This window comes from Brienomyrus brachyistius, chromosome 12 (assembly GCF_023856365.1).
Source record: "Brienomyrus brachyistius isolate T26 chromosome 12, BBRACH_0.4, whole genome shotgun sequence".
NCBI classification, from domain to species: Eukaryota; Metazoa; Chordata; class Actinopteri; order Osteoglossiformes; family Mormyridae; genus Brienomyrus; species Brienomyrus brachyistius.
In genome coordinates, this window is record NC_064544.1 from 18,874,800 (window position 1) to 18,900,346 (window position 25,547).

At 42.9% G+C, this 25,547-nt stretch overlaps 1 protein-coding gene across 6 annotated transcripts in view; it reads left to right on the top strand.

The window, feature by feature from the left end:
• Positions 1–24,134, top strand: part of LOC125704988 (uncharacterized) — an 82,225-nt gene extending 58,091 nt beyond the window's left edge. For all 6 annotated transcript variants that reach the window (XM_048971235.1, XM_048971240.1, XM_048971239.1 and 3 more), the window contains 13 exons: positions 84–185; positions 583–666; positions 6,649–6,735; positions 9,386–9,478; positions 13,398–13,484; positions 13,638–13,730; positions 14,267–14,362; positions 14,910–14,928; positions 18,808–18,853; positions 21,332–21,500; positions 21,653–21,765; positions 23,037–23,105; positions 23,415–24,134. In XM_048971235.1, coding sequence (XP_048827192.1) covers positions 84–185; positions 583–666; positions 6,649–6,735; positions 9,386–9,478; positions 13,398–13,484; positions 13,638–13,730; positions 14,267–14,362; positions 14,910–14,928; positions 18,808–18,853; positions 21,332–21,500; positions 21,653–21,765; positions 23,037–23,105; positions 23,415–23,447 — 1,091 coding nt within the window. In that variant the 3' untranslated portion in view covers positions 23,448–24,134. The remainder of the gene's footprint in view (positions 1–83; positions 186–582; positions 667–6,648; positions 6,736–9,385; positions 9,479–13,397; positions 13,485–13,637; positions 13,731–14,266; positions 14,363–14,909; positions 14,929–18,807; positions 18,854–21,331; positions 21,501–21,652; positions 21,766–23,036; positions 23,106–23,414) is intronic.
• Positions 24,135–25,547: the final 1,413 nt, after the last annotated feature.

The window sequence follows — 25,547 nt, forward strand, 5'->3', positions numbered from 1 at the left end:
TTTATTTTCTGTATATTAATGTATGAAACACAAAGCTCAGGTCATGAATTTTATAATGACTAAGGATTCTTACTTATTTTCAGTTGGTGTTCGTGTGTTTGCTGTGGAATATTTCTCTGAAGAAGCAGAAACTAGAACAATTTTTATCATCTTTATAATTTTGACAATCATATTTTTAATGCCATGTAAGTACATTAACATTTTTATAATGTACTTTTTGGTTTATTTTAGTATTTTTTGTTAGCTTTGGGCATTGATATATATTTTTCATTACTGATGTATATTATGGGATGTGTTATATAATGTCCCACCCAAACACCTTTAGCAATACACATTTTAATCTGCCTCTTAACCTGGGATGTTCTATCAGCACCACAATAGGATTCAAACCCACATCCACCAGGTGACAGTGCTATGCAGGGTTTAAAAACACAGGACCATTAATGTTTTTAATGAAGTGATTTGGGTCCAACAGCCAGATTTTCTTTGGACCTGAGCCATTAAATTCTTATTTGTAAGCCCAGGAGCGCTGTGCTGTGCTGTGCTGTACTGTGTCTAATTTGGTCTGTATTACACTAACAGATGGACACACGATATTCAACATGCTGACCCTTAATTTATATGTGCAGCTTATTGCCTTGATGCGAGACACATATCATAGACTGGGTGAGTCTTCTTGTACTTAAATGCAGGTTTTGTGATACTTTGAATATTTAAATAATTCTGTAAATTCTCACTATTCTATAAAACATTTGGTAAAATGATCACATTATGTGGGATTGTTACGATCCCCAGTCTAGGGTTGAGGACATAACAGGGATATATGTACACTTTTATTTCTAAACCACCAGAGCACACCATATACCAGATGTTTTAAAAAAAGGAAAAGAAAACCATTACATTTCTGAGGATTTTTTCCCTGGAGTTTATGTATGTTACACTTGCAAATGATGGGGACTGATCCCTGATTAGTCCAAACTCCTTAAATCTGAACAGCAGGGGGATGGATGGATAATAAATGCCTGTATTTACAGTAGAAAACGGTGTCTGACTGTGTTTACTTTATTGGGTAACGCTTTACATTAACTGCACCCTCATAATGCATTCATTATGCATTCATAGAACATTCCGTGCACCTTCATCATGCAGTTATAATGCATTCATAGGACATTCATAGGCAGCATGTCAGGGTGGTCCTTAAAAATCAACTTCTGAAATTTCTTGCTCTCACCCCATAGTTTTGTTCTTTGACATCAGAAAATGTTTTTAAAAATTTACAGGACAATTTTTGAACAAATTTAGGGGTTGCTAACACCTTGAATACTGAAGATTTTAAATTAAAAGTGTGAATCTCGCCTATGGCACATTGCTTTGGTATAACCTGCTTTGTGTAGCTATGCTCAAATTTCTTTTACTTATTTATTAATTTTGGACTAACAGTTAAACATTCTTTGCAGTGTTTACAGTAGCCATATTGTTGTCTACATCATTATTGCATAATACTTTCTAATTTTCTAAAAACTGTTAGAGTGAAAACGAATTATCCGTAAGTAGAGGTGTAACGATATGCTCAGTCCACTAGACGAGACAAGACAATATTTTGACAATGTTTTAAGGAAAACTTCAAAGGGGAAATATATTACTGGAAAGCAGCCTTTTATTTGATTAATTTGAAAGACAGAAAAATGCTAAATAATGCAGATGTACGGTGAAATGTTTTAAATAATCACCATCATCATATGCAGTAAAGAACAGAACAAATTTCTAGCACCATAACATATTTCACCACAAACTGAAATGATAGGCTTCTATTTGACTTCTCAGCTGAATATGTAATAGAATATAAATAAAACAATATAAATAACAAACATAAAACGTTTTTTGGTGTTTTCTTCACCGATGCAGTGGATTGAAGTACAGAGCTATGATGGTGCTGCGAATGGCTTTGCATAGTAGTAGCGTTACCCGCTGTGTACGGTATTATTTTCCTACAGTGCTTACAGATGGTTCGTGTTTTGTCTGTCGCCCTTTCGCCGTTTATATTGTCCGCCGGGTAGCCAAAATACTGCCACACAAAAGATTTAAAAGAGTCTGAAGCATCTACTCTGGTAATTTCGTCAGATGCCGACATGCTTACAGCAGCTGATTTGCAGCGCCTTTGCGAGACCGCTTTTCACTCTGACGAGAAATCTTGTCATGTTCTAATATCGTGAGATCTCGTTACACCCCTATCCATAAGTCATTCGTCAAAATGGCTGAGTAAACAAGAAGTAAAACAGAATTACGGCCAATAGGCCAAGAAGAAACTGAGATTACTGGTAGTAAGTTATCAAACCGACAAGTGCTTAGTCTGTTTTTTCATCACAACAATACCCTAAAGAAGACCATCCGAGAAAGTTTCTGTGCTGTTGTAAAAGCTGTGAAAGTGTTCTGGGCAAAAGCTAGAATCCCAACTAGGCAGGAGCACCATGTATCAGTAATCTGCAGCAGCTACTCAGTACATGGGCAGGATTAAAAAAGAATGTAAAAAGATCTTCAGATACACAGTGTGCAAATGAAAAAGCATTTGTCAGTGAGCTGGATAATCTGTCTGGTACTGCCCACATGGATGCATTGTGTCTTATAAAAACAGAAGAAGACAGGCAGTTTGTCATTGCACAAAGAGAATCAGGCAGGCGTGGCTGCATGGGTTCAGTTGATCAGTCCCTAGCACTTAAAGAAGCTAGAGCTGTAACAGTAGTGCTGATTCTAATGATGCTTCTGTCTCTGATTACCAACACAGTGAAAGTGAAAACACTGATCAGGAAAACCCAAATTCTGCAACTGTGGTATCTAAGCCAGCAAAGAAAAGGACAAGAAAAAGCATCATGACACCAGCTTTAGCTGCAGCACTGGACAGGACAAAACTAACCAACAGAAAGGCTGCATTTGTATTGGTAGCAGCAGTGCAAAGTCTCAGGCACGATGTTAAAGACTACAGCATAAACAGATCGTCAATTCACTGTGAAAGAGAATGTATACAAGAAGAGCTTGCAACAATTTTGCAAACATGGTTTACAGCAACTGTTCCACTTGTTGTTCATTGGGATGGAAAGATGTTAAGTGATCTAACCGGAAAAGAGATAGTTGACAGGTTGCCAGTTATTGTTTCAGGTGCAGGAGTAAACCAACTTTTGGGTGTCCCAAAGTTGCCTTCAGGTACTGGATATAGTCAAGCCACTGCAGTCACCAAAGTTCTGCAACAATGGGGTATTGCTGACCGCATTGTTGGTATGTGTTTTGACACAACGTCAAGCAACACAGGCAGAAAAAATGCGGGTTGTGTGCTGCTTGAGCAAAAGCTGGAGAAAGATTCACTGTATTTTGCATGTTGTCACAATATTCTTGAATTAGTACTGGCCAGCGTTTTCAAAGAAAGTTCAGTTGTTGCATGAATTTTCAAACAATTTCATCAGTCGTGGAGTTATATCAATCAGAGTTGCTATGAAAGTGGAAATAGCAATGAAGCTGTTGCATGTGCAGTAACAGATCTTAAGAACAGAATCACATCATTTGTACTCAACCAGCTTCAGACATCTCAGCCTTGTGATGACTATCGTGAACTGCTGGAGTTGACACTAATTTATCTTGGAGTTACTCCAATGCGTGGTGTGAAGTTCATGGCTTCAGGGGCAATGCATCAAGCACGTAGGATGGCAAAGGCCATATACTCCATCAAAATCTGGTTATTCCAAACTCAATTGATCCTGACTGCTCGTGAGGAGAAGGGACTTTGAGATATATGAATTTTTATAGTACATCAGAGCTTGATATACCTGCCCCATTCCACCATGTGCACTGAACAACGACCTGTTGTTTCTTCAGCGGATAATTGCATAAAACTCAGTGAATCCAGCTCTGTCAATGGTAGCCAGCAGCCAGTTTGCAGGACACCTGTGGTACCTCAGTGAGGAACTCATTGGGCTAGCTTTCTTTGACGCAGCAGTCAGTTCTGAATCAAAACAAACAATGATTAAACACATAAATGAAAGGAGGGAGATGATGAACCTGCAGAACGAATCCAAGTTAACCTGATACCTGAGTGCACTAACATGAAAATTAAGTACTTTGCTACCAAATGAACACTGTCATTCTTTCAGCATCTGCATCTGCCTGTTGGCTTCCTGGAGCTTGATGTAGCCTTATGGAATGAAAACACAGATTTTCAGTACTGCTTGAAAGTTGTACATAACATACTTGTTGTTAATGACACAGCTGAAGGGGCAGAGAAGTACAATGCCATACTGACAAAGAAAGAAACTCAAAAACAATACCTGTTGCAGGTCGTGAAGCAGCATCGCGAACAATTGTCTGACTGCTCTAAACATAATCTTTCCTACAACTGACTGCAAAACTGTGTTGATATGGATTACAGACTCGATGACTTGCAAGATTCTCAGCAATATTTAACAATTTGTTTCGGTTGTCTTTAGAAATAGTGTGTTCAGTTGAATGGAAACAGTTGGAATGGAAAGTGAATGACGTTATTAAGAGCCGTAGCGCACATTTTCACATTTTGACAAATTGTCAGTAACTGCCAATAAATTCACTATTTGTGAACACTGCTTCATGTTCAGTGGTTTCAACACAAACAACTGCTGTAGTGTTGTTAAGTTGTATAAAAACAGGTAAAAATAACGTTTCATAGACCTATGTTTCACCTTTACTTTGAATTTCGGTATTAACCATAACTTTGTTCTGCTTGAGCAACCCCTTAATTGGCACCAATACCACTCAAAATTTGCAGAGAAACTTCTTTTGTTGCCCATGACAGTATTACAGGGTGAGACCTATGGAATCTTGCAGTTTTATTTTTGATGCATACTTAAGAACCACCCTACAGCATATAAATATACCTTATCCTAACATACCTCAACAACTTCAATATACAATAATGACAAACATTATAAAATTTGTTGTTATCATATAATGTTCGTTACTAATATGTATTAAAACTGCTATGAGATGTTAGGATGGGGCGGCATGGTGGTGCAGTGGTTAGCACTGTTGCCTCATACCTCTGGGGCCTGGGTTCAAGTCTCCGCCTGGCTCACATGTGTGTGGAGTTTGCATGTTCTCCCCATGTCGTCGTGGGGTTTCCCCCGGGTACTCCGGTTTCCCCCCACAGTCCAAAAACATGCCGAGGACTTGCTAAATTGCCCGTAGGAATGTGTGTGTGAGTAAATGGTGTGTGAGTGTGCCCTGCGATGGGCTGGCCCCCCTGGGTTGTTCCCTGCCTTGTGCCCATTGCTTCCGGGATAGGCTCTGGACCCCCCGCGACCCAGTAGGATAAGCGGTTTGGAAAATGGATGGATGGATATGTTAGGATGTTGTGGATTATTTACATGCTGCTTATGAGTATTCTATTAATACATTAGGAACACTATTGGGCAAGTTACTCAGGAAGAGTAATAAATGACTTTTTACTTATTACTCGTTTTATGAGTAATAATATTACTTTACTTATTACTTAGTATCAAAAGTACTTAGTTACATTTCTTATTGTATTACTATATAACTTTCAATCCCCAACCCCCATAACAGGGTCATACAACTAGCTTCTATTAAAAATGAATCCACTTCATTGAAACAATTAACGTTGTATAGAAGGAATAAGAAAATCAAGCAGCATAACCACAAACACTGGAGCCTGTATGAAAAATTATAAATATATAAAGTACTAGTCTCTCCTGACTTTTTAACTGGAGAATTTTCACATTAGAAAGGAGTGTAACGGTTTTACCAAACAATTACAAAACATATTAAACGTTGCTTCATAATAAGGATATCATGTCCAGACTGATGGCCAGTCTGACGTTAATCATAATCCACTGTCAGCGCCAAGTGTCATGTTGCTGCTATGCTGCCGTGTCAGATGTTTTTATAAATTCAAAGTTCTATTTTTTGCCGTTTAAACTATTTTGCTGCCAGGACAAATGTAGCACTGTCTTGATCTGTCGTGGGTGCTCGTCATAATAAAAAGCCCACGTACATTCTGGTTTCGTAGTATTAGTTGAATTAGTAATTGTAATATTTATTACTGTTTTGGAAACTGTAATCCCTTACAATACTCGTTACAGGGGCAAGTAATAATATTACAGTAACGCATTATTGAGTAACGCGTTACTGCCCAACACTGATTATGAAGGTGCAATGAATGTTCTACGAATGCATTATAAAGGCATTATGAAGGTGCAGTTAATGTAAAGCCTTACCATTTATTAATGCATATTTAAGCTGCTAAGGCATGTTAGCATGTTAAGATATACTTACATGTTGCTTATGAATGTTTTACGAACGCATTATGTAGGTGCACTGAATGTTCTACAAATGCACTATAAAGGCATTATGAGGGTGCAGTTAATGTAAAGTGTAACCCTTTATTGTTCCTAGTCTATGGGACTATGAGGGTCATGTGTCTGGGATTGTGTACATTGTACTTTTATAAAGAGAGCTGAAGGACACCTAATGTGTGGGGTGTTGAAATGCATAAAACTTTTCCTTCAGACATGTGAAACTCAGACATTTACCATATTCATAGCTATAACTGAATTTGTGTGGGAATTTTTACACCACTGATGTATATTAATGTTTGCTTTGTGATTTCAGAACATATCATCCCGATTGCAGTAGCTTGTTTGGGAATTTGTGCATGCTGTATTGCCAAAATGGTTCAGTGCTCATTCAGACATTTCTGTAAGTATTAAACTGCAATAATGCAATAATTTTGCTCAAACTGTAATAATTATCAGAATTTAGTGTAAGGGGCCATACTTTTAGTACGTACGCATGGAAGGGGGCAGGGGGGGTCTAAAAATTTGACCGAATTTTGCGTACGTGTGCGTATGCTGGAGGGGGGGGTGAATCAACTAGAGAAATTTCAAAATTAAGTGTTTCGTTCACGATACCTGACCTGCTGGACTGCATTCCATACGTGCATATAACTCAAATCGTCTTTAGTTCATCTCCCGATCATCAGCCGGCCGGCCGGCAGATAGTCCGTCAACATCGAATCAACACGCAAGCAGAATTATAAGCATGCAACACTAACCATTATTATTTTCAAGCGCCATTATGGCACGTTAACTGTCCAGCGAACCAATTTTTTTTTCAGAATTCTTGACAAGTGCGTCTGCCATGCTTATGCCGACTTTTGAGGAATACGCTAGTCCTTATAGCTTATTCCTCCAAGTGCCGACTGAAATACTGCATGTATAAGAATTAAAGAAGTCTTATTTGTTGCATTTCGTTTTATTTGAAAGTGATTTTATTACAGTAAATCTCATGACATCATTCTTTTGTTATCCCTAAAGTTAACAGGAACGTTAGTAGCTCCAAAAAGCAGTGCATAAGTCGACTGACGATCGCCCATGCGTGCGTGCGTGCGTGCGTACGTACGCAGAGGGGGGGGGGGGGGGGTCAACTACCCAGCGTATGTGTGCATAAAATGTGCGTACGTACTAAAAGTATGGCCCCTAACTCAATATACTCCGCTCAGTCTGATGCCCGTCTGCTTGTCTGCCTATAACTGGCTTTCAGTAGAGATTTATTGTATCTTGTTAATCATGTGATTTTTTTTTCCCATTTTGGTTTCCTAAGTGTTTTATGGACATTTAGTTTTTTTAGGATGCAGTCGGCGCGAAGGTAAAATAGGCTGATAATTTCGCAGTTAGCTCATTATGTATATTTAATCATATTAACAGATCTCTATTGTACACAGTGACACAAACACTCATCCAGTTTTGTGCTGAGTATTTGTTTGGCATTTTGACTAATCCAATTCAAAAGACAGCCTGTTTGGAGTACATTAGTGATTATGCATATGTGTGATGGTTAGAAACCTTACCAACAACTCTGTGCTATCTGAGATAGACTCTGAGTCACTGTGAATGTTGAATATGGATGAATGTCAAATTTTCTGGGAAAAACTCTCTGCACGTCACTGATAAACTGATGTAAAAATAGATGAACATCTAAATGTATGAACTGACTGTTTCAGCTCTGTGTGTGAGGAAGGGTTAGGGTTTAGGTTAGGGCAAGCAGGCAACCCAGACTGCAGCCATAATAATAGAGCAGGCAAAGCAGCAGCACTTAATGGCATTTCATGGTCTTCCCAACCAACCGGATAAACACCATCTCCCATCCGCATTGCCTGGAAAAGGATAAAGCCAGGTAAAACAAATTGATTAAACACATGATCACTGACAGATCAAGCTTACGGGCTAATAAATAAGCAATTAATAAATAAGCCCATTATCAAGTCGCCGGTACCACCGTTTTCCCACAGCAGCACACACCCAGGCACAAGCAGTCGAATACAATTTGGCTAAAACAGAATGGAATAAACATACCAACTGCCGCCTACCAGACAGTAGTTTCAAACGAATCCATCGTATGCAGACCTACAAAATAAACAATGAATTCAAACAGAAACAGGAGTGATCCACAACAGCAAGGAAAACCACGGAACAGCCACCTGCATACCTGTGACCATAGCGGAAGTCAGGTAACCGGAAGGGCAACATGCCAGTGTTGGGTCCCCAGCCAACTGCTACCCTCTTTTATAGGGTTCCCACCTCTAAATACGATAATCATCCTGCAGATTTAAAGACACAGCTACCCAAAATGGCCATTCTGCCACATACAGAAGAACAAATGTATTAGCTACTAGGTAAAATGGGGGCAGTATGTGACCCAGCCAAATAGTCACATCTGTCAGCCCTTGAGCAAAGCCCTTAACCCCCAGCTCCATGGGTGCCACTGCAGGTGGCTGCCCTTCACTAATAAGCCTGCTGTCACCTACATATACAGTATGTCTGTATGTCATGGAGAGCAAGATGGGGTAGGCAAAATGAGAATTAAAACAACAAAGTGCAATTATTATTGTTATAATTATTATTATTGGCACAGGCCAAACATGGACAAACTATATCAACAAAGTGGAACAGTAGTCACAAGTCAAAACTTACAGACAGGGACAGACAGAAAGGGTGGTTGGTAAACATCACAAAAGTACCACCTGGGAAATGACCACAGGACTGAAGTCCCAATAAAACCTGTAAATCATGAACTTCACAAAGCTGGGATTGATGGCAGGGCTGCCATTCAGAAACAGGTTCTATCCAAGGCCAGTGAACAGAGACACATAACCTGGTGTAAGGAGCTCAGAACATGGAGCCCTGAACAATGGGAAAGAGAAACATGGTCTGATGATCCATCTGTCACCCTTTTCTTCAGCTCGAGGATGTTTTAGTGAAAAATGAAGGAAGGGAAAATATTAAATAAAGGTCTGTTTTATATTATGTGTATTTAATCTGTTGTTTTTTTTAATTTTTATGTTTTTTAGATTTGGTTCAGAAAATCCTTTTGGGGATTTTTATCACACTTCAACTAATATTAAGTCTCCTGTATGTCAGTGCGATTCTGGAACATGACAAAGGTAAGAAAAACTGGTAACACTGTTTTTTAGCACATATATGTGTAACTTGCCATTTTATTGTCTACGATCGCCATTAAGCTTTCTTGAAAATTAGGCATAATGTTCCAGCAAACCCTGTCATTCCTGATTTAAAATTGTTCAACACACTACAAACGGCCCAAACAACACCGACTATTGTAAGCCCCGCCGGAGGAGGGGGCTGTGACACGGCGTGCTAACCAGGCTGTGACAGCATTCATCCCGGCCCTACAGCAATCTTGCTGTCCTCCCAACTAACCTCCAGTCTCAGGGAAACAAGCCGAACGAGCTACACTGCCAAAGGGACCTACCTGCCAGTGTGTTCTGCTTTACCAAGACCTGGCAGTAACCAAACACTCTGCACAGTGCCATACAATCCCAGGGTTTCACCGTATACCGCTCAGTCAGCACCACAGACAGCACCAGCAAGGGAGATGCTGTCTGCTTCTTTATTAACAACTGGTGCACCAATGTTGGCTAAGTCCTGCTCGTCAGTGTTGGAGTTCTTGGTGATCAAGTGCCACCATTATGTCTGCCCAGAGAGGTTCCCTCAGTGCTGCTCACCGCTGTTCACATCCCGGCCGAGGCTCCGGCTGCGGCTGTGCTGGATGAGCTGTACACCTCCATTTGGAAATGAGAACCAACACCCAGAAGCGACCTGTCATCACCAGGGACTTCAACCACAACAACCTAAGAAAAATTCTCCCAAAATACTACCAACGCTTTACCTGCCCCACCTGGGTCATCTGGACTCTCAATCTCTGCTTCATCCCATTCAAGAATTTCTTGAATACCATCACACCGCACTATCCAAGAGCAAGTATGAGTATGAGCATCCATGGATTAACATCACAGTTTGCCTGCCAATGAGGGAGCAGACCACCACGGCATAGACCGGCACAAAATGCCAGATTCAAGGTACAGAGGACTAATAATGCTATAAAGAAACAGTACGGACAGAAGTTATAGACCAACTTCAATGGCTATGATTCATGTTGCGTGTGGTAAGGACTGCTTATGATATTGCTCACTAGATGCCCCCTAGCTGCAGTTATGGATCCGCCGCTTTACTCCTAAATGAGCTGCTCCCATGCTCAGTATGAGCATCGCAGATTGGATACAGGGGGCTTGATAGCGTTTCCTGCCCATGGAGCTGCCAGAGGACGTGTCAGAGGACAGGTTAAATCTCATAAAGCTGCCGGTCCTGACAGCATCCTGTCATGCATCCTGAAGGCACGAACCTAGCGGCTGCCTCGAGTGTATATCTCGACATGGCTGATAAGGGAGGCATGGAGGCATGGATAGACGCAAAAACATTAAGGATTTACCTAGGCACAGGCTGACCATAGCCATAGCTAAATCAACCCCCCCAAGGATTAAATCAAAGTCCAGAAAAAAGAACATAGGTGAATAATCAAAGTATATTATCAAAACGGTTACACAAACAAAACAGGGACTCCAATAGTTCCAACCCATCAGTTCTCAGACAAAACAAGACTGAAGCCCACAGTCACAGACTCAGTGGCACATTCTCGCTAAGTGCTTGAGACCTTAGGACTGTCCCACTGTCAAATCGTCAAGTGTATGAGGGCTCTCTGGCAGACAGTTTGAGCCCTTCCCCTGCACACTTACACTGAACTGGGTAGCAAAAGTTAAAGTTGTATGTATAATGTAACCATCCATCCATTTTCTGTAACCGCTTATGCTATTCTGGGTTGTGGGGAGTCTGGAGCAGATCCTAAAGGCTATGGGCAGAAGGCAGGGTACAACCCAGGAGGGGGCACCAACCCATCACAGGGCACACTCAGTGTCTTTGTGTACAGTGATCCTGTGCTTTAAGAAGACCACAGTCATGCCTGTGCTGAAGAAAGCTACTGTTTCCTCTCAAAGCCATTATCATCCTGTAACCTTTAACCTCCAGAGTGATGAAGTGCCTGGAAAATCTGGTTATGTCCCACATTAACCTCAACATCCCCTAAGTCTTGGACCCACTCCAGTTCCCATTCTGGTGTAACAGATCTATGAATGATGCCGTCTGCCTCTCCCTGCACACTGCTCTGGACATTTCGGAAAGAAGAACACCTACGTCAGGATGCTGTCCATCGGCTGCAGCTCGGCTTTAACACCACTGTACCATCCAAACTGGCGTTCAGCTGAGACCTCGGTTTGTGCAGCTCCTCCTTTGACTGGGTCTTTGGTTTATTAACTAATACAGTGAGATCTTCATGCTGGTCGTCATCACTGACATTCCGCAAGGCTGCTGCCTCAGCATCATACGATTAATCAGTATCCATCCATCCATCCATTTTCCAAACCGCTTATCCTATTGGGTCGCGGGGGGTCCGGAGCCTATCCCGGAAGCAATGGGCACGAGGCAGGGAACAACCCAGGATGAGGAGCCAGCCCATCGCAGGGCACACTCACACACCATTCACTCACACATGCACACCTATGAGCAATATAGCGACTCCAATTAGCCTCAGCATGTTTTTGGACTGTGGGGGGAAACCGGAGTACCCGGAGGAAACCCCACGACGACATGGGGAGAACATGCAAACTCCACACACATGTGACCCAGGCGGAGACTCGAACCCGGGACACAGAGGTGTGAGGCAACAGTGCTAACCACTGCACCACCATGCCGCCCCATTAGTCAGTATAACGATTGCAATTAATCTATATCAAAGCTGTCATGTCTTGTTTAATGAAAGTGTTATGAATGCAATGTTAAGGAAGGGCTCTCCAACTCTGGCCCTGGAGAGCTACTGTCCAGTAAGTTTTCCGGCTTCTAATGAGCCACACTGGTTCTCAGGTAAATACCAGGAAAGTTTAAAGGTGTGGCTCATCAGAAACCAGGCAGAAGAGAAAATCTATAAATATATGAAAGCATTAAGACGTACACTTAATGTAAATAATTACAGAATTTTTCTGTGTTCGTCCAGTTACTGGTAATCAATCTTTGAAACCTGAAACAAAGACACCTTTCACTAAAAAGCTTGTAAATCACTTGCAACTAAAAGACAACACAGTCATACTTTTTAGTACCTGACCCTTAATGCTATGTTCCTTAGCGATTAATGAAGTCGTACTAATCATTCGATAGTCTAGTAAATAAAAAAATCACATGAAATCAAGTTTAGAAAGGTATTACAAACATATCTTACTCGTTTCTCACTTATTGCTTACTAACGAACATGTAAATGTGCAGTTATAACTCCATCCATCCATCCATTTTCCAAACCGCTTATCCTATTGGGTCACGGGGGGTCCGGAGCCTATCCCGGAAGCAATGGGCACGAGGCAGGGAACAACCCAGGATGGGGGGCCAGCCCATCACAGGGCACACTCACACACCATTCACTCACACATGCACACCTATGAGCAATTTAGTAACTCCAATTAGCCTCAGCATGTTTTTGGACTGTGGGGGGAAACCGGAGTACCCGGAGGAAACCCCACGACGACATGGGGAGAACATGCAAACTCCGCACACATGTGACCCAGGTGGAGACTTGAACCCGGGTCCCAGAGGTGTGAGGCGACAGTGCTAACCACTGCACCACCATGCCGCCCCAGTTATAACTCATTTATGAATATGCTTGCTAACCCATTGTTTTATATTTACAAGCTGTTTTGTAAATACCAGGAGCAAAATATGATTGCAAAATATTTGTAAATTTGTTTCTATCATTAATATATTACCAAATGATTAGTAAGAGTTTATTAATGGTTAAGGAACAGACAGTAAAAGTTTTTTAAAGTCACACGTTGTGATCAAGTTGTGAAAAGTACAGGTGATTCAGACGATGGAATGGTTTAGTTATGAATTTTGTTCTGTTTATGCTTGTACATGTTCACATCAGAAATAACCACTGCTGTTGTTCTGTAATCCCGACTGCAGGACGACCTGTAAAGATCTGTGAGTTTGTGTTCTTCTACATCCTGACTGCCACAAAGAATGATGACTGGGATCGGAATGCGCACCTTGGTACAAACCAGTTTTTTGACACTTTAACGTTAAGCTTAAACTTTCAAATCTGTTTGTCAGAAATGCTCTTGTAAAATCAAAGCTTTTGTTAAATGTTAATTTTTTATGTATATATGTAGCTGTATGACTAATGCTTTACTCTCTACCTTTCAGCCAAACCCCGTAAATATGCATATTTCTTAGGGACTTTTGGTCTCCCTTTCCTGAATTCTGTTGCCCTGGCTGTAGTATTAATACTCAAAGCAGGTAAGTACACTAGAACTTTGAGATGTTTCTCCTGCAATTTAGTGTTACTATGTAAACTTAACAATGCAGTTAAATTATGTATCTCTGCATTCCTGCAGTTTATCTATTACAAAAGTGACCCTACATCCAGATTTCATCCAGTGTAGTTTTCTAACAACATCTGGACTGATGTTAAGTGTCCCCTGTTAAGCCCCTATAAACTCCTTTTTCCCTCCCCCTACCTGCCTCCTCATCAACAACTAGCGCTACCCTCACCCACCCCAGTTACACACAAAGCGTGAAACACCCGCAGACAGATAGACTATGCAAGCCGATAACGGCTGTGCTCAATACGATAGATATACCATTCTCGGTTTCAGTAGTATGTGTATGATATAACACCCCCACCCCACCCTGCTCAGCAGTTTTTTATGGGTGTCTTTGTTTTTGTGCCTTAGTCCTCCTCTTTGCACACAGCTTTCCTCAGATGGTCACCCTATGTGTCCCTTACTGCTCATTTACTGTCCCCAGTGATTTTTGTGATCATGTCATTTCAGACACAGGAAAACAGCCATTGGATCTACGGCTGATTGTCCTGATTTCTGGGTCTGTCTTCCTCTTTAGCTGGTTTGTTATAGAGATGTCTGCTTACTGTAAGTATAACAGAGACATGAATAACTTACCATAAAGGCTGAATATGTATACTGGGACATTTCCAGCATATTGATGGCTTTCCAGTCATTGTCTTCATCTTCACATGCTCAGTACGTAACCTGAATGAATATTACATTTATAACCGCATTTTTATTTATTCACTATATGGTTTGGCTCAGGATGTAACATTTCATATCAGTGCTGGTTTAATTGTTTTGAGCTGTATCGTTCTTCCGTTATGATGCTGTTACAGTGGTGTAGGACTGTAATGCCCTCCTGGCCAGTAGGGGGCACTGAGACTGTAATGTGGTGCTCCGACTATTACGAAGGAAATGATATAAAACACATTCTCAGTGATGCAGCACATGTGTCTATGTAATACAGAAAATCAGTACTATCAGTATTCCCTGGTATCACTATCAGTAATCACTGTTATAGAATAATCGTAGAATAATAATTATAGAATAATAATCAACCACATTCATGTCTTACTATTTTGCGCTTCAAACAGTTAATTGTATTACTGTTTATCCTTTTTATTTACAGATTTGGCAAGCAAAGTAATGTGAGTATACATTTAAATGTAGAATATCAAGTTCTGCTTAATTTTAAAATTAAAATCCATCCATCCATCGCAGAGTCTGAACAGTCAGTCCATAACTTTCAACACTGAGCAATGGTTTTGCTGGGGAAATTCCATGCGTCATAGAATGGGGGCATCCAGTTCAGTCCTTGCTTCTTCCCTCTCATGTTAGCGTCGTGGGGGACAAGGGACTGAGGCGAGATCAGTGAGGGGCTTTTCTTGCAGCGTATTGGTACTGAGAGTGTGGGGACACCCAGTCAGCACTCGTCCCACCTCATCCTAACATGTCATCTCCTCCTCCTGTTGTCCCTGCTGAGTCCTGCTGGGCTCCGGTAGTCTCCTGCAGTGAGACGTGTATCGAGGTGGCCCTCTCTCCAAACTTCACGTCGTCATCGTGAGCAGGATCTGGAAGGGTCTCAGCCACTGTTCGGATCCAATTCCCTCTCTGGAAGTCTATTACCATGATGCAGTCCCCAGGTGTCAGGTCTCAGGGGTGAAAATAGTGCAGCACTGCAGGCACCGGCGATAATAGTCAAAACTATATTGACCTTACAAAATAGTGTGGTACTGACTCAGCGGTTCCCCAGATTGCAGAGGTCCTGGAACCTGTTCCAATGCTCCTGCTATCTTGCCGACTAGGCAAGTTCTTTGGTGGAAAAATAGCCAAAGACAGGATATGAAAGCATCAAAGTTTTTATTAGGTAATTTGATGCACAAAATAAGCCGGGACACTGTGTCCACACACAACAACTGCCCACAATTATTTTCTTGCGCAGCTCCAGTTACATTGCTGGGGAGGTGTGTGTCAGACTACAGCGTAGGCTACAGAACAAGGTGCACTGCTATACTGTACCAGCAGTGTTGATTCTACACACAAACAAATATCAGGTTTAACCCACAATTATATGTCTATAAATGTGTTATTTTTTTAATCATTTTGTTAGTCAGTGATCCTTCAAATCCAGTCAGATACCTAATAAATAAAAATGGATGCTCAGGCACCCTGGAGATGTATCCATGACATCCACTGCATTGACTCCTCATGTGTTAACATGCTACACTTTTTGCAGACTAACAGGTTGCCATATTATGGGATTTTTTTTAATCGAATCCATCCATCCATTCATCCATCCTTCATCTGTCACTTATACAGGGCCAGGCCACAGGAACAACAGGCTAAACAAGAACGCCTAGACCCCCTCTTGCATGCCACCTCTTCTAGCTCCACCGGCGGAATACTAAGGTGTTCCCAAGCCAGCCAAAAGATATGATCCCCCCAGCGTGTCCTGGATCTGCCTCAGGGCCTCCTCCCAGTTGGACATGCCCAAAGCACCTCCCAATGGAGCTGTCCAGGAGGCATCCTAGATAGATGCTTGAAGCACCTCACCTGGCTCGTTTTGCTGCAGAGACGCAGCGACTATTTTGAGCCTCTCCCTAAACACCTTTTGAGGTTTCCCTAAAGATTCCATGCCCCTACTTGACTTTCAGTGCCTTCATCTTTCTGTGTTGATTGACTGGATTCGTGGTGCCTAACAAATCAGATGGACATAGCTCTCGACCGCAAAGTTGCAATTACAGGCAGTGAGAGATGCAGTTGAGACAAAGCAGTGCTTTTACTGTAAATATATATATATATATATATATATATATATATATATATATATATATATATATATTTATTTATTTCATTGATGGAAAAAATTACCATTACCGATAACCATTAAAATGCTAAATATCAGCACTGATAATCGTCCAGGCCGATAATCGTCAACCCCTAATAGGTATGACAAAAAAAATCAAACGGTAGCTTAAAGAAAGGCACCAAAAAAAGCTTCACAAAAAGCCAACTCCGTCTTTAAACATTTTGCTCCTCCCAGATCGCAGACTGTTCGTCGGTTGGCGCTATTTGGCAGAAAGGCCAACCAATCACGGGAAAAAATAAAAGAAGAAGAAAAAGATATGCAAACTCTGGGACTTTGGTGGTGCTGAGGGGTCTGGGGGGCTGGGTGGCACTGAGGGGTCAATAGAGCCAGATGATGCCGAGGGAATTGCCGGGGAGGGGGGCGCTGCCGGGACTGCAGGACCAGGACCTGAGGATGATGTGGGATCTGCAGTACGAGAACAAGGAAGGGGGCAGGAATTGGGGCCGTACTGTACGTCCCTGAGGAGGCTACAGGGCACCCATATGACCAATTTCGGTACTCCAACTCACTTAATTATAAATTACATATTCCATCCATCCATCCATTTTCCAAACCGCTTATCCTATTGGGTCGCAGGGGGTCCGGAGCCTATCGCGGAAGCAATGGGCACGAGGCAGGGAACAACCCAGGATGGGGGGCCAGCCCATCGCAGGGCACACTCACACACCAGTCACTCACACAGGCACACCCATGGGCAATTTAGCGACTCCAATTAGCCTCAGCATGTTTTTGGACAGTGGGGGGGAAACCGGAGTACCCGGAGGAAACCCCACGACGACATGGGGAGAACATGCAAACTCCACACACATGTGACCCAGGCGGAGACTCGAACCCGGGTCCCAGAGGTGTGAGGCAACAGTGCTAACCACTGCACCACCATGCCGCCCCCTAAATTACATATTTTTGGACAATATTGACATGTCATTTCATGCATGTGCAGTTTTCACATAGCAAGGACCACGATAGTTCAAACCATCTAAAAGTTGTTTCAAAATATTTTTACTCAGTTATAGAAAACAACACCTACTGTAAGAAGCTTTGCAATTTTAATGATGGTTTCCTTTCAACATTATCTTGCCTGCCTATTATAGTCCTGTTAAGCATAATAATAAAAGAGTATGTGTTCTTCCTCCTTCACCACGATGTCTCAGTCTGCCCGGCTCTACAATATGTTAAAAAAATCAGTGTAAAGTTTACCGCTGCTGCTTTGGCATGAGCTCTGCATGCCCTCTATAAAACAATCATAGTCACTCTTGTCTGTGCAGTTTGATTCACTCAGAGACTATGCAGCACGTTCGTGAGAAATTAAACAAAAAGAATGAGGGGCAGAAAAGCCAACAAGAACTGGTGACGAAAAGACAGTCATCTTCCGCTGCATGGAACTGTTTTGTTTTCCATCGAGATGATGAGCAACAGCACAGTTCAGCATTGCTTTGTGTCTGTTAGCACAGCTCAGCATTGCTTTGTGTCCGTTAGCACAGCTCAGCATTGCTTTGTGTCCGTTAGCACGGCTCAGCATTGCTTTGTGTCCGTTAGCACGGCTCAGCATTGCTTTGTGTCCGTTAGCACGGCTCAGCATTGCTTTGTGTCCGTTAGCACGGCTCAGCATTGCTTTGTGTCCGTTAGCACGGCTCAGCATTGCTTTGTGTCCGTTAGCACGGCTCAGCATTGCTTTGTGTCCGTTAGCACGGCTCAGCATTGCTTTGTGTCCGTTAGCACGGCTCAGCATTGCTTTGTGTCCGTTAGCACGGCTCAGCATTGCTTTGTGTCCGTTAGCACGGCTCAGCATTGCTTTGTGTCCGTTAGCACGGCTCAGCATTGCTTTGTGTCTGTTAGCACAGCTCAGCATTGCTTTGTGTCTGTTAGCACAGCCCATGGAAACACTACCAGCTTATTTGACAGACTCTATTGATAAATGATAAGTTGTAGCTGGCTGTATAATTTATGACCAACTCCTAAATATCGCAAAGACATCAAACATTGCAATGTGAACCGGAATATTTATTTGTTTGTATCCCATCTGCTATACGGCATCTTCCTTCTGCCATATTGCCAAGTAACCAAGAAGGAAATTTAGAATCAATACTTTTTAATAATCAAGTAGTCAAGTATAATCGAGTAATGGTGACCGCTCTGAACTGTATTATCTTTTCCTTAGAATAAAAGAAGCATTCACCCAGATCAAAGATCCTGAGCCAGACCAGGTAGGTGTCCTGGATACATCTGTCCCTCTGGCTGGTGTCCTGGGGCCTGTTTCTCTACATCAGTCTGACCATCTTCCCTCAGATTATTATACATAATTGTGTCTGTAGCAGATCTGTGGCCCTTGTGCTCTTCCTCCTTCCCTGTAAGTATAGAGTCGGCTGAGATAGAGGAAGAGCCCTTATTATGACTCCAGCACACAGTTCCTGTTGGGTCCCTGTTGATAAACATGATAAGTACGGCAGTCATATACTGTAATACCATAACGTGGACAAAGGTTGATTAAACGAAAAAGAAATGTTTATTGGCGAAGATCGGCGTGAATAATCTGCATATACACTCTGGTACCTGCGTCATCCACAAACCCTAAACCCAAAGCTGAAGAACACCTCTTCACATCTGGGTCAGTCACCCCCCCCCTCCCCACTCAACTCCCCCCAGTCACAGTAATGCATGGCTGAGGGGATGGACTACCACCTTGAGTGGGCCTAGAATTATTCTGCCCCAAAAAGAGTCTCCTTCCCAGCTATGGGAAGCATCTCCAAAGCAAAGTACTGGAGATGTACAGTGGTCTCCTTTGTTTCTGGGGGACTGACAAATGGGGACCTGGGGGCAGGGGAACGGAGGAGAAGGAGAGAGGAACCCAGGGACCCTGGAGCTTGGGTGGGCGGTGGCCTCAGTCTTATAAGGGGCCAGCCTGCCTCTCTGCAGAACCCCCTCCTCCCCTTAGGTGGCAGCTGCACCTTGTACACCATCGCGCCCATCCGCTCTGGCCATCCAGTGGCTGACCAGATAGGGACTCCACACCTTTTCCCTCTAGGGGCAATGCACCCAAACCAGCTCCCTAGGCAGGAAGTGGCTTTCCTGTGACTGGAGATTGTACCTGTGCTTTTGGAGCAGGGCAACACTTTGCTGTTGGTCCCAGGTGAATATTTGCGCTGCCTTCGAGGCGGTCCTGCAGTTTCCTCACATTCTCTGACCCAGGAGGCTCAGCCGGGGAGTCAGGGGACTGACCAAAGGCCAACTCAGCTGGGGTGCAGAGCTCACTTCCCAACATGAGGAGAGAAGGGGTACAGGATGTGGAGTCCTGCCCTGTGGAGCGACAGGCCATGAGCACTAGGGGCAGCTGTGTGTCCCAGTCATGCTGATCCTCTGCCACAAGGACGGCAGCTGCTGTTCCAGGGTGCAGTGAAACCTCCACCAGGCCGTCACTCTGAGGCTGCAGGGGGGAGGTGCAGGTCTTGTGTACATAGCCGGCTGCACAGGGAGTTCAACACAGCAGACTCAGAATTCCTCCCCAGGTCACTGTGCATAGTCTCTGGCTTCCTAAACTGGGTAAACATGCCCTCTACCAGGGCCTCTGTAAATGTCTCCCCCTCCTGGTCAGGGGTGGTAGGTTTCTGGCCACCTGGTGGAGTAATCTATCCCTGTGAGCACGTACCTGCTTCCCCTGTCAGAATGGGGAACTGGGCTCAAAACGTCCACCACCACTCTTTCTGCTGGGGCCCCACTGCCTCCACTGGGCCTCCACCACCTGCAGCACTGATGCCAGGTCAGTATCCTGCTCCTGTCTGTGGGCTCAGAATTTCTATAACCCCCCATGTACAGCACCGTGGCATCTGACACATCCATTTTGCAGAGATTACTGCTACCCTGACTGTTGTGGTTTGTTATATCTGGACGATTCCTGCTGACTGTGTGCATATGAGCTCACGTCGCCTTCGCTTCTGAAGCCAGCCAGTGCGTCCTGCCTTGGACCTGCCTTCACACCCTCATTTGTAGGTTTATTCGCAGGCTGTGGTGCTGATAGGTCCACTTTGGCTGATAGGTCCACTTTGGCTGATAGGTCCACTTTGGCTGATAGGTCCACTTTGGCACATTGTCAGGTCAACTTCAACATACAGTTGCTGCCAGCTGGGCAGATTGTCAGGTTTTTCCTTTTACAGTTTTTATTACACTGGAAAGTGTCTTGGTGTCTCCCTAAACAAAGGCATTGCCACCCGATCAGATGGGCCTCGGAGGTATTAGTGCCCCCTTCTGGCCGCACAGTACAGGGCACAGGACTGCAGCTTGGGGTTAAAGGGGTCACTGGTGTGGGAGGGGTTGGCACCCAGCTCCAGACCAAGTCCCCCCTCCTTAAACAGCCTGTCCCCCCTCCCAGCTGACCTCCTGGGTTCCCCCAAGGTGGCAAACCTGGTGAGAGCTGCCCCCCCCCCCCCAAACCAGCAGGGACCCCAGACCACGTTCAGATGGGGACTCGAGGGAAAGGGCTTTGAGTGGCGCTTCAGATATCGAGCTTTTCCAGCCGCACAGAAACCGGTCTGATTATGATGGAGAAACACAGCTGAGGTTTACAGGCCCAGGATGCAGAGCATCGAGAGTATGAACCCTGTTCTGGTGACTGCAAAAAATATGCAGTGACCCCTGTTGATGCGATTGTTGTTCTGCCCGTCCCCTCGGGCCACTTGACTGACCCGGAGAAGCCCAAGCTGATCCAGGATTGCCTGTTGCTCTTGCAACACGCTGACAATTGCCAGTGGGAAAAGCAAGCTAACAGGAGATCGTGGTCGTGCTCGAGGCCCCACTGCCGCACCATGAGGAGGGTCCTGAAGCACATGGACAGCTGCCAGGCCGGTACATCCTGCCAGGGTGAGTACAGGACCACACTTCTGTTACACTATTCTGGGTGGATTCAGGATGGAGGAGGATTAATTTACCTTTGGTCTCGTGTTCACCTTCGCTCCAGTGCCAGGTCTGTTTCTGTCATCTAACAGTTAGAATCCCTGTTTGTGCCCCTGCAGTGAAGCACTGCGCTTCATCCTACCAGATCATCTCACACTGGGAGAACTGCACAGAGCATGATTGTCCCATTTGCCAGCCACTGAAGAACATGGGCTACAGATGGCACTTCAAAGTAAGTCAGTCAGCCCTGTAGTAAACTGGGGCCCAGGCCGGCCTGCTCTCTTCCTTTGTTCATATATTGCTGACATATTAATGTAAGTTACTGTATTATTAAGTATTACTGACATTTTTGGATGACCCTTTTTTTTGGCAGTTTAGTTGGCTCTCGTTTTGCCTGAACAGTGCCGATGAGCAGGTTTCATAGAAAGAGCTCTTTATCAATGGGCTCCTATTGAATGAATGTATGTATGTTGCATTTATATTACAGTGTCCCATCACTGCATTGAGGCATTTAGATCCACACAAACCAGAGGATGGGCTAACCTGTTGGCTACACCAGCTCCTCTTCCAGTGTGTAGGGGCTCTGATTTAAAGATCAGAGTTGGATCATATTAGTCTGTTTCATGTACTCAGGCCACAGATGCAAGATATGTAACATGTGTGCGTGTATATAAATGTGCATGTTTGCTGGTTGCTGATTCTATTCCCTGGATTGGGTCTGCATATGGTTTTGGGATTAGGCCACTACTGCTGCAGACACTTATTTTGTTAGTAAGATAACTCAGAAAGTCTTTGGTGAATCTTCAAACTTTTCAGAAAAAATGCAGGTATGGGATTGATCAAATTTTTAGACAAAAAGATCTATAAAAAATAAAGTAAAGTATCTAAACCCTTTCATGGTGACCTCCAGTGTTTGCTGTAAAATGAAAAGTAAATAACACTTCATGGTCACTACATGCTGATCAGTAGATTATACCAAGCCATTATAATTTTTGTACAGATCATATGATAGTCAGACTGAGGCATCTTCACTGTCTGATCCCAAAGAACCAAACACAAAGGAGTTTAAATAAAGGATTTTGTGCTTCAGAGGGTTAATGTAATGGAGGGCACCCTGAGTCCTTAGTCAGTTATAGAAACTTAACAGTGTGATTCTGAAGTAGGAAGCTGGCTTCTTACCAGCCTCCATGCAAAAACCGAAAAAGTAATAATAATAGGTTACTTTTATATAGCACTTATATAGGTCACATTACAAGAGGGAGAAAAAAAATCAGTAATCAGGAAAAGACAGTAGAGAAATGTTCACGGAAGAGAAGCTTGAATTCTTAAGTGCTGTAGTTGTTGGGTTGTACATGGGTGGTAAGTCCAGTGTTACTGTGTTATTTGATTGAAACTAATGTAATGTAAACTAAAAGTTAAACACCACTTCATGGTCCCTGCATTGGGTGTTTGACGAAAGCCGTTAATGTGCACTTTTTTAAGCTAATACTGTCATTTCTGTAGGGATCACATGACAATGAGGAGACTGTTGCATTGTCCCCCACTGATCCCAATGGACCAAACACAGAGGAGGTAAACAGAGGAACAGGAACTCTGTGATTCTCAGGGTTCCTGTCATTTACTCCACTTTGGAGCCAATGACACTGTTACCTATCAGTTTTTATGGTGTACTTCAGTACTGAATTCTTTCTTTATACAAATGACTTTGAGTATTTTATTGATACCATACATTTTTTGGAATGCTCACCTTTTTAAAAATATTTGACCACTTTACCAGGTTACAAGACTAGTATTAGCTATATAAAATGGTATTACATGGTGACTACGTTACTTGATTGACAAAATAGAATATAAATTGTATCAACTGACACATTTTTGCAGGGATCACATGACTATGAGAATACAGTGACATAATCGCCTGCTGATCACAATGAACCAAACCCAGAGGAGGTTTTACTGGGGGAGAAGAACACAGAAGGCTGAAGGATCTATAGAGTTTAATTTTATATTTTTGTCTACAATCCCAAGTTTGTCAGGGTCTGTTGGATCAACAAGTTAGTCAAGTTAGCAGTCATCAGATTATCAATAATAATTTAGACAGTTGAGGGACTTTGCTGGGTAGCAAATAAGCAATTCTAGAACAAGTTGAACATGTATATAAGCAAATGTTTTTCTATAGAGAAGATCACTGGGTAGGACCATTACATATCTATATTATGTATCTATATCTGTATATGTATCTATATTCAGTCTCCTGATGATAGACATCTTTGAAGAACAATACCATCTTCATATCTTCTTATTTCTTCAAAAATTGACTTTGTATGTTATGCTGTTTTTACATTAAACTTTTCACTCTCAGAATATCTGCTTAGTATAAAACTATTTACTTCATTTGAAGAGACATTGCTTAGAGAAATGATGTATTTGGAAAGCTACAAGTAATAAGCAAATTCGTTTCAAGACAACATTCCAGAAACCTTCCTTTGTAAATATTTATACATTATATGATTATCTGACTTATCTTTGCAGTGTTGTTCACAGTGTTAAAATGTGCAGTGTTATTACCAACATTCTGAATAAATCCTTACTTCTCACAGTCTTCAGCTTGACTGCCTGTCTCTGTAATTACCTCACTGAGCTTTGGAATCAGTGCCTAGTGCCTTTTTTGTTGAATGAGAGAAAAACCAAACTTGACACCAAGGTAAAGGTAAAGTAACTGGATTTTTGTCACCTGACTTTGCCTTATGAGCTGAGATTGAGATAAGAGGAGGTGTCTTTATTGTCACTGTACGAGAACAATGTGGCGAGATTTGGATCCTTCTATAGAAGCCTCAATAAAAACTGTACAAAGTAAAAAAAGTTTAAGGGAAAAAAAGAATATAGAGTAAAATAAATAACTTTTATTACAGTACGCAGCATAAAAGTATAGGAGGAATATTGCACATACATTATTGGACCTGAGAAAAAACTCAGTTGAAAGTGCAGGAAATGATCACAAAAATCAATATTGCATAGAACAATAGATTACATGGAATACAATTGAGGTACAGAGATAAGTGAGATATCGGTATTGTCATACAGTAAACATGGGTGGAGCCCAAAGCAGTTATAGTGCATATTTCTTCATGTGTTAAGTCCGATGTGTGTGGTGTGGATAAGTCACATTACAGTTCATTCTGGTGCTGCTGTGGGTAGCAGAGTGGGCTCAGTGTGTTTAGCAGCTTGGGGGTAGAAACTGTTCTGCCATGTCTTGCCATGTGAGCTTACAGGGCTCCGTAGCACTGGCCGAATGGCAGAAGTGTGGAGAAGTTGTGTCCAGGGTGGATTGGATCACTGCAGATGTTTCTGGCTTTGCGGCTCCAATGGCTTCTGAAGAGTTTCTCTAGGGCAGGGAGCTGTGAGCCAGTGATCCTCAGCGCAGTTTTGAAGGAAGGCTGGAGGGCCTTCCTGTTTTCAGAAGTGCTCCCTGGGGACCATTCTTTGGTGCAGCATAAGATAATGGACTCTATGGCACACTTGTGGAAGTTGACAATCAGCTGTTGTGGAAGTTCTTTAAGCTTCTCAGGAAGTGAAGCCTCTGAAGTCCTTTTTTGATCATGACTGCTGCGTTTGTTGACCAGGAAAGGTCACAGCTGATATGAACACCAAGCGATTTGAAATTCTGGACAGACTCCACCTTTTTCACTGCTGATGTTGATGGGATGGTGGTCCTTGTGTGTTGACCTCCTGAAGTCCAGGATCAGCTCCTTAATTTTCTTCGGGTTAAGGGCAAGGATGTTGTCCCAGCTCCTGCTCTCCATGTTCTCAGCCTCCTCTCTATAGGCTGACTCATTGTTTGAGATCAGGTCTATCACAGTACTTTTGTATGCAAACTTGATTATGATGTAGGAATCATGGAACGGGTTTGCAGTCATGTGTGAAGAGTGAGTATAGCAGAGGGCGATCACCCTTTTCATTCCAGATAGCCCCGTTTTCCAGACAGTTGGGATGATTCCTCACTCCCACATGCAA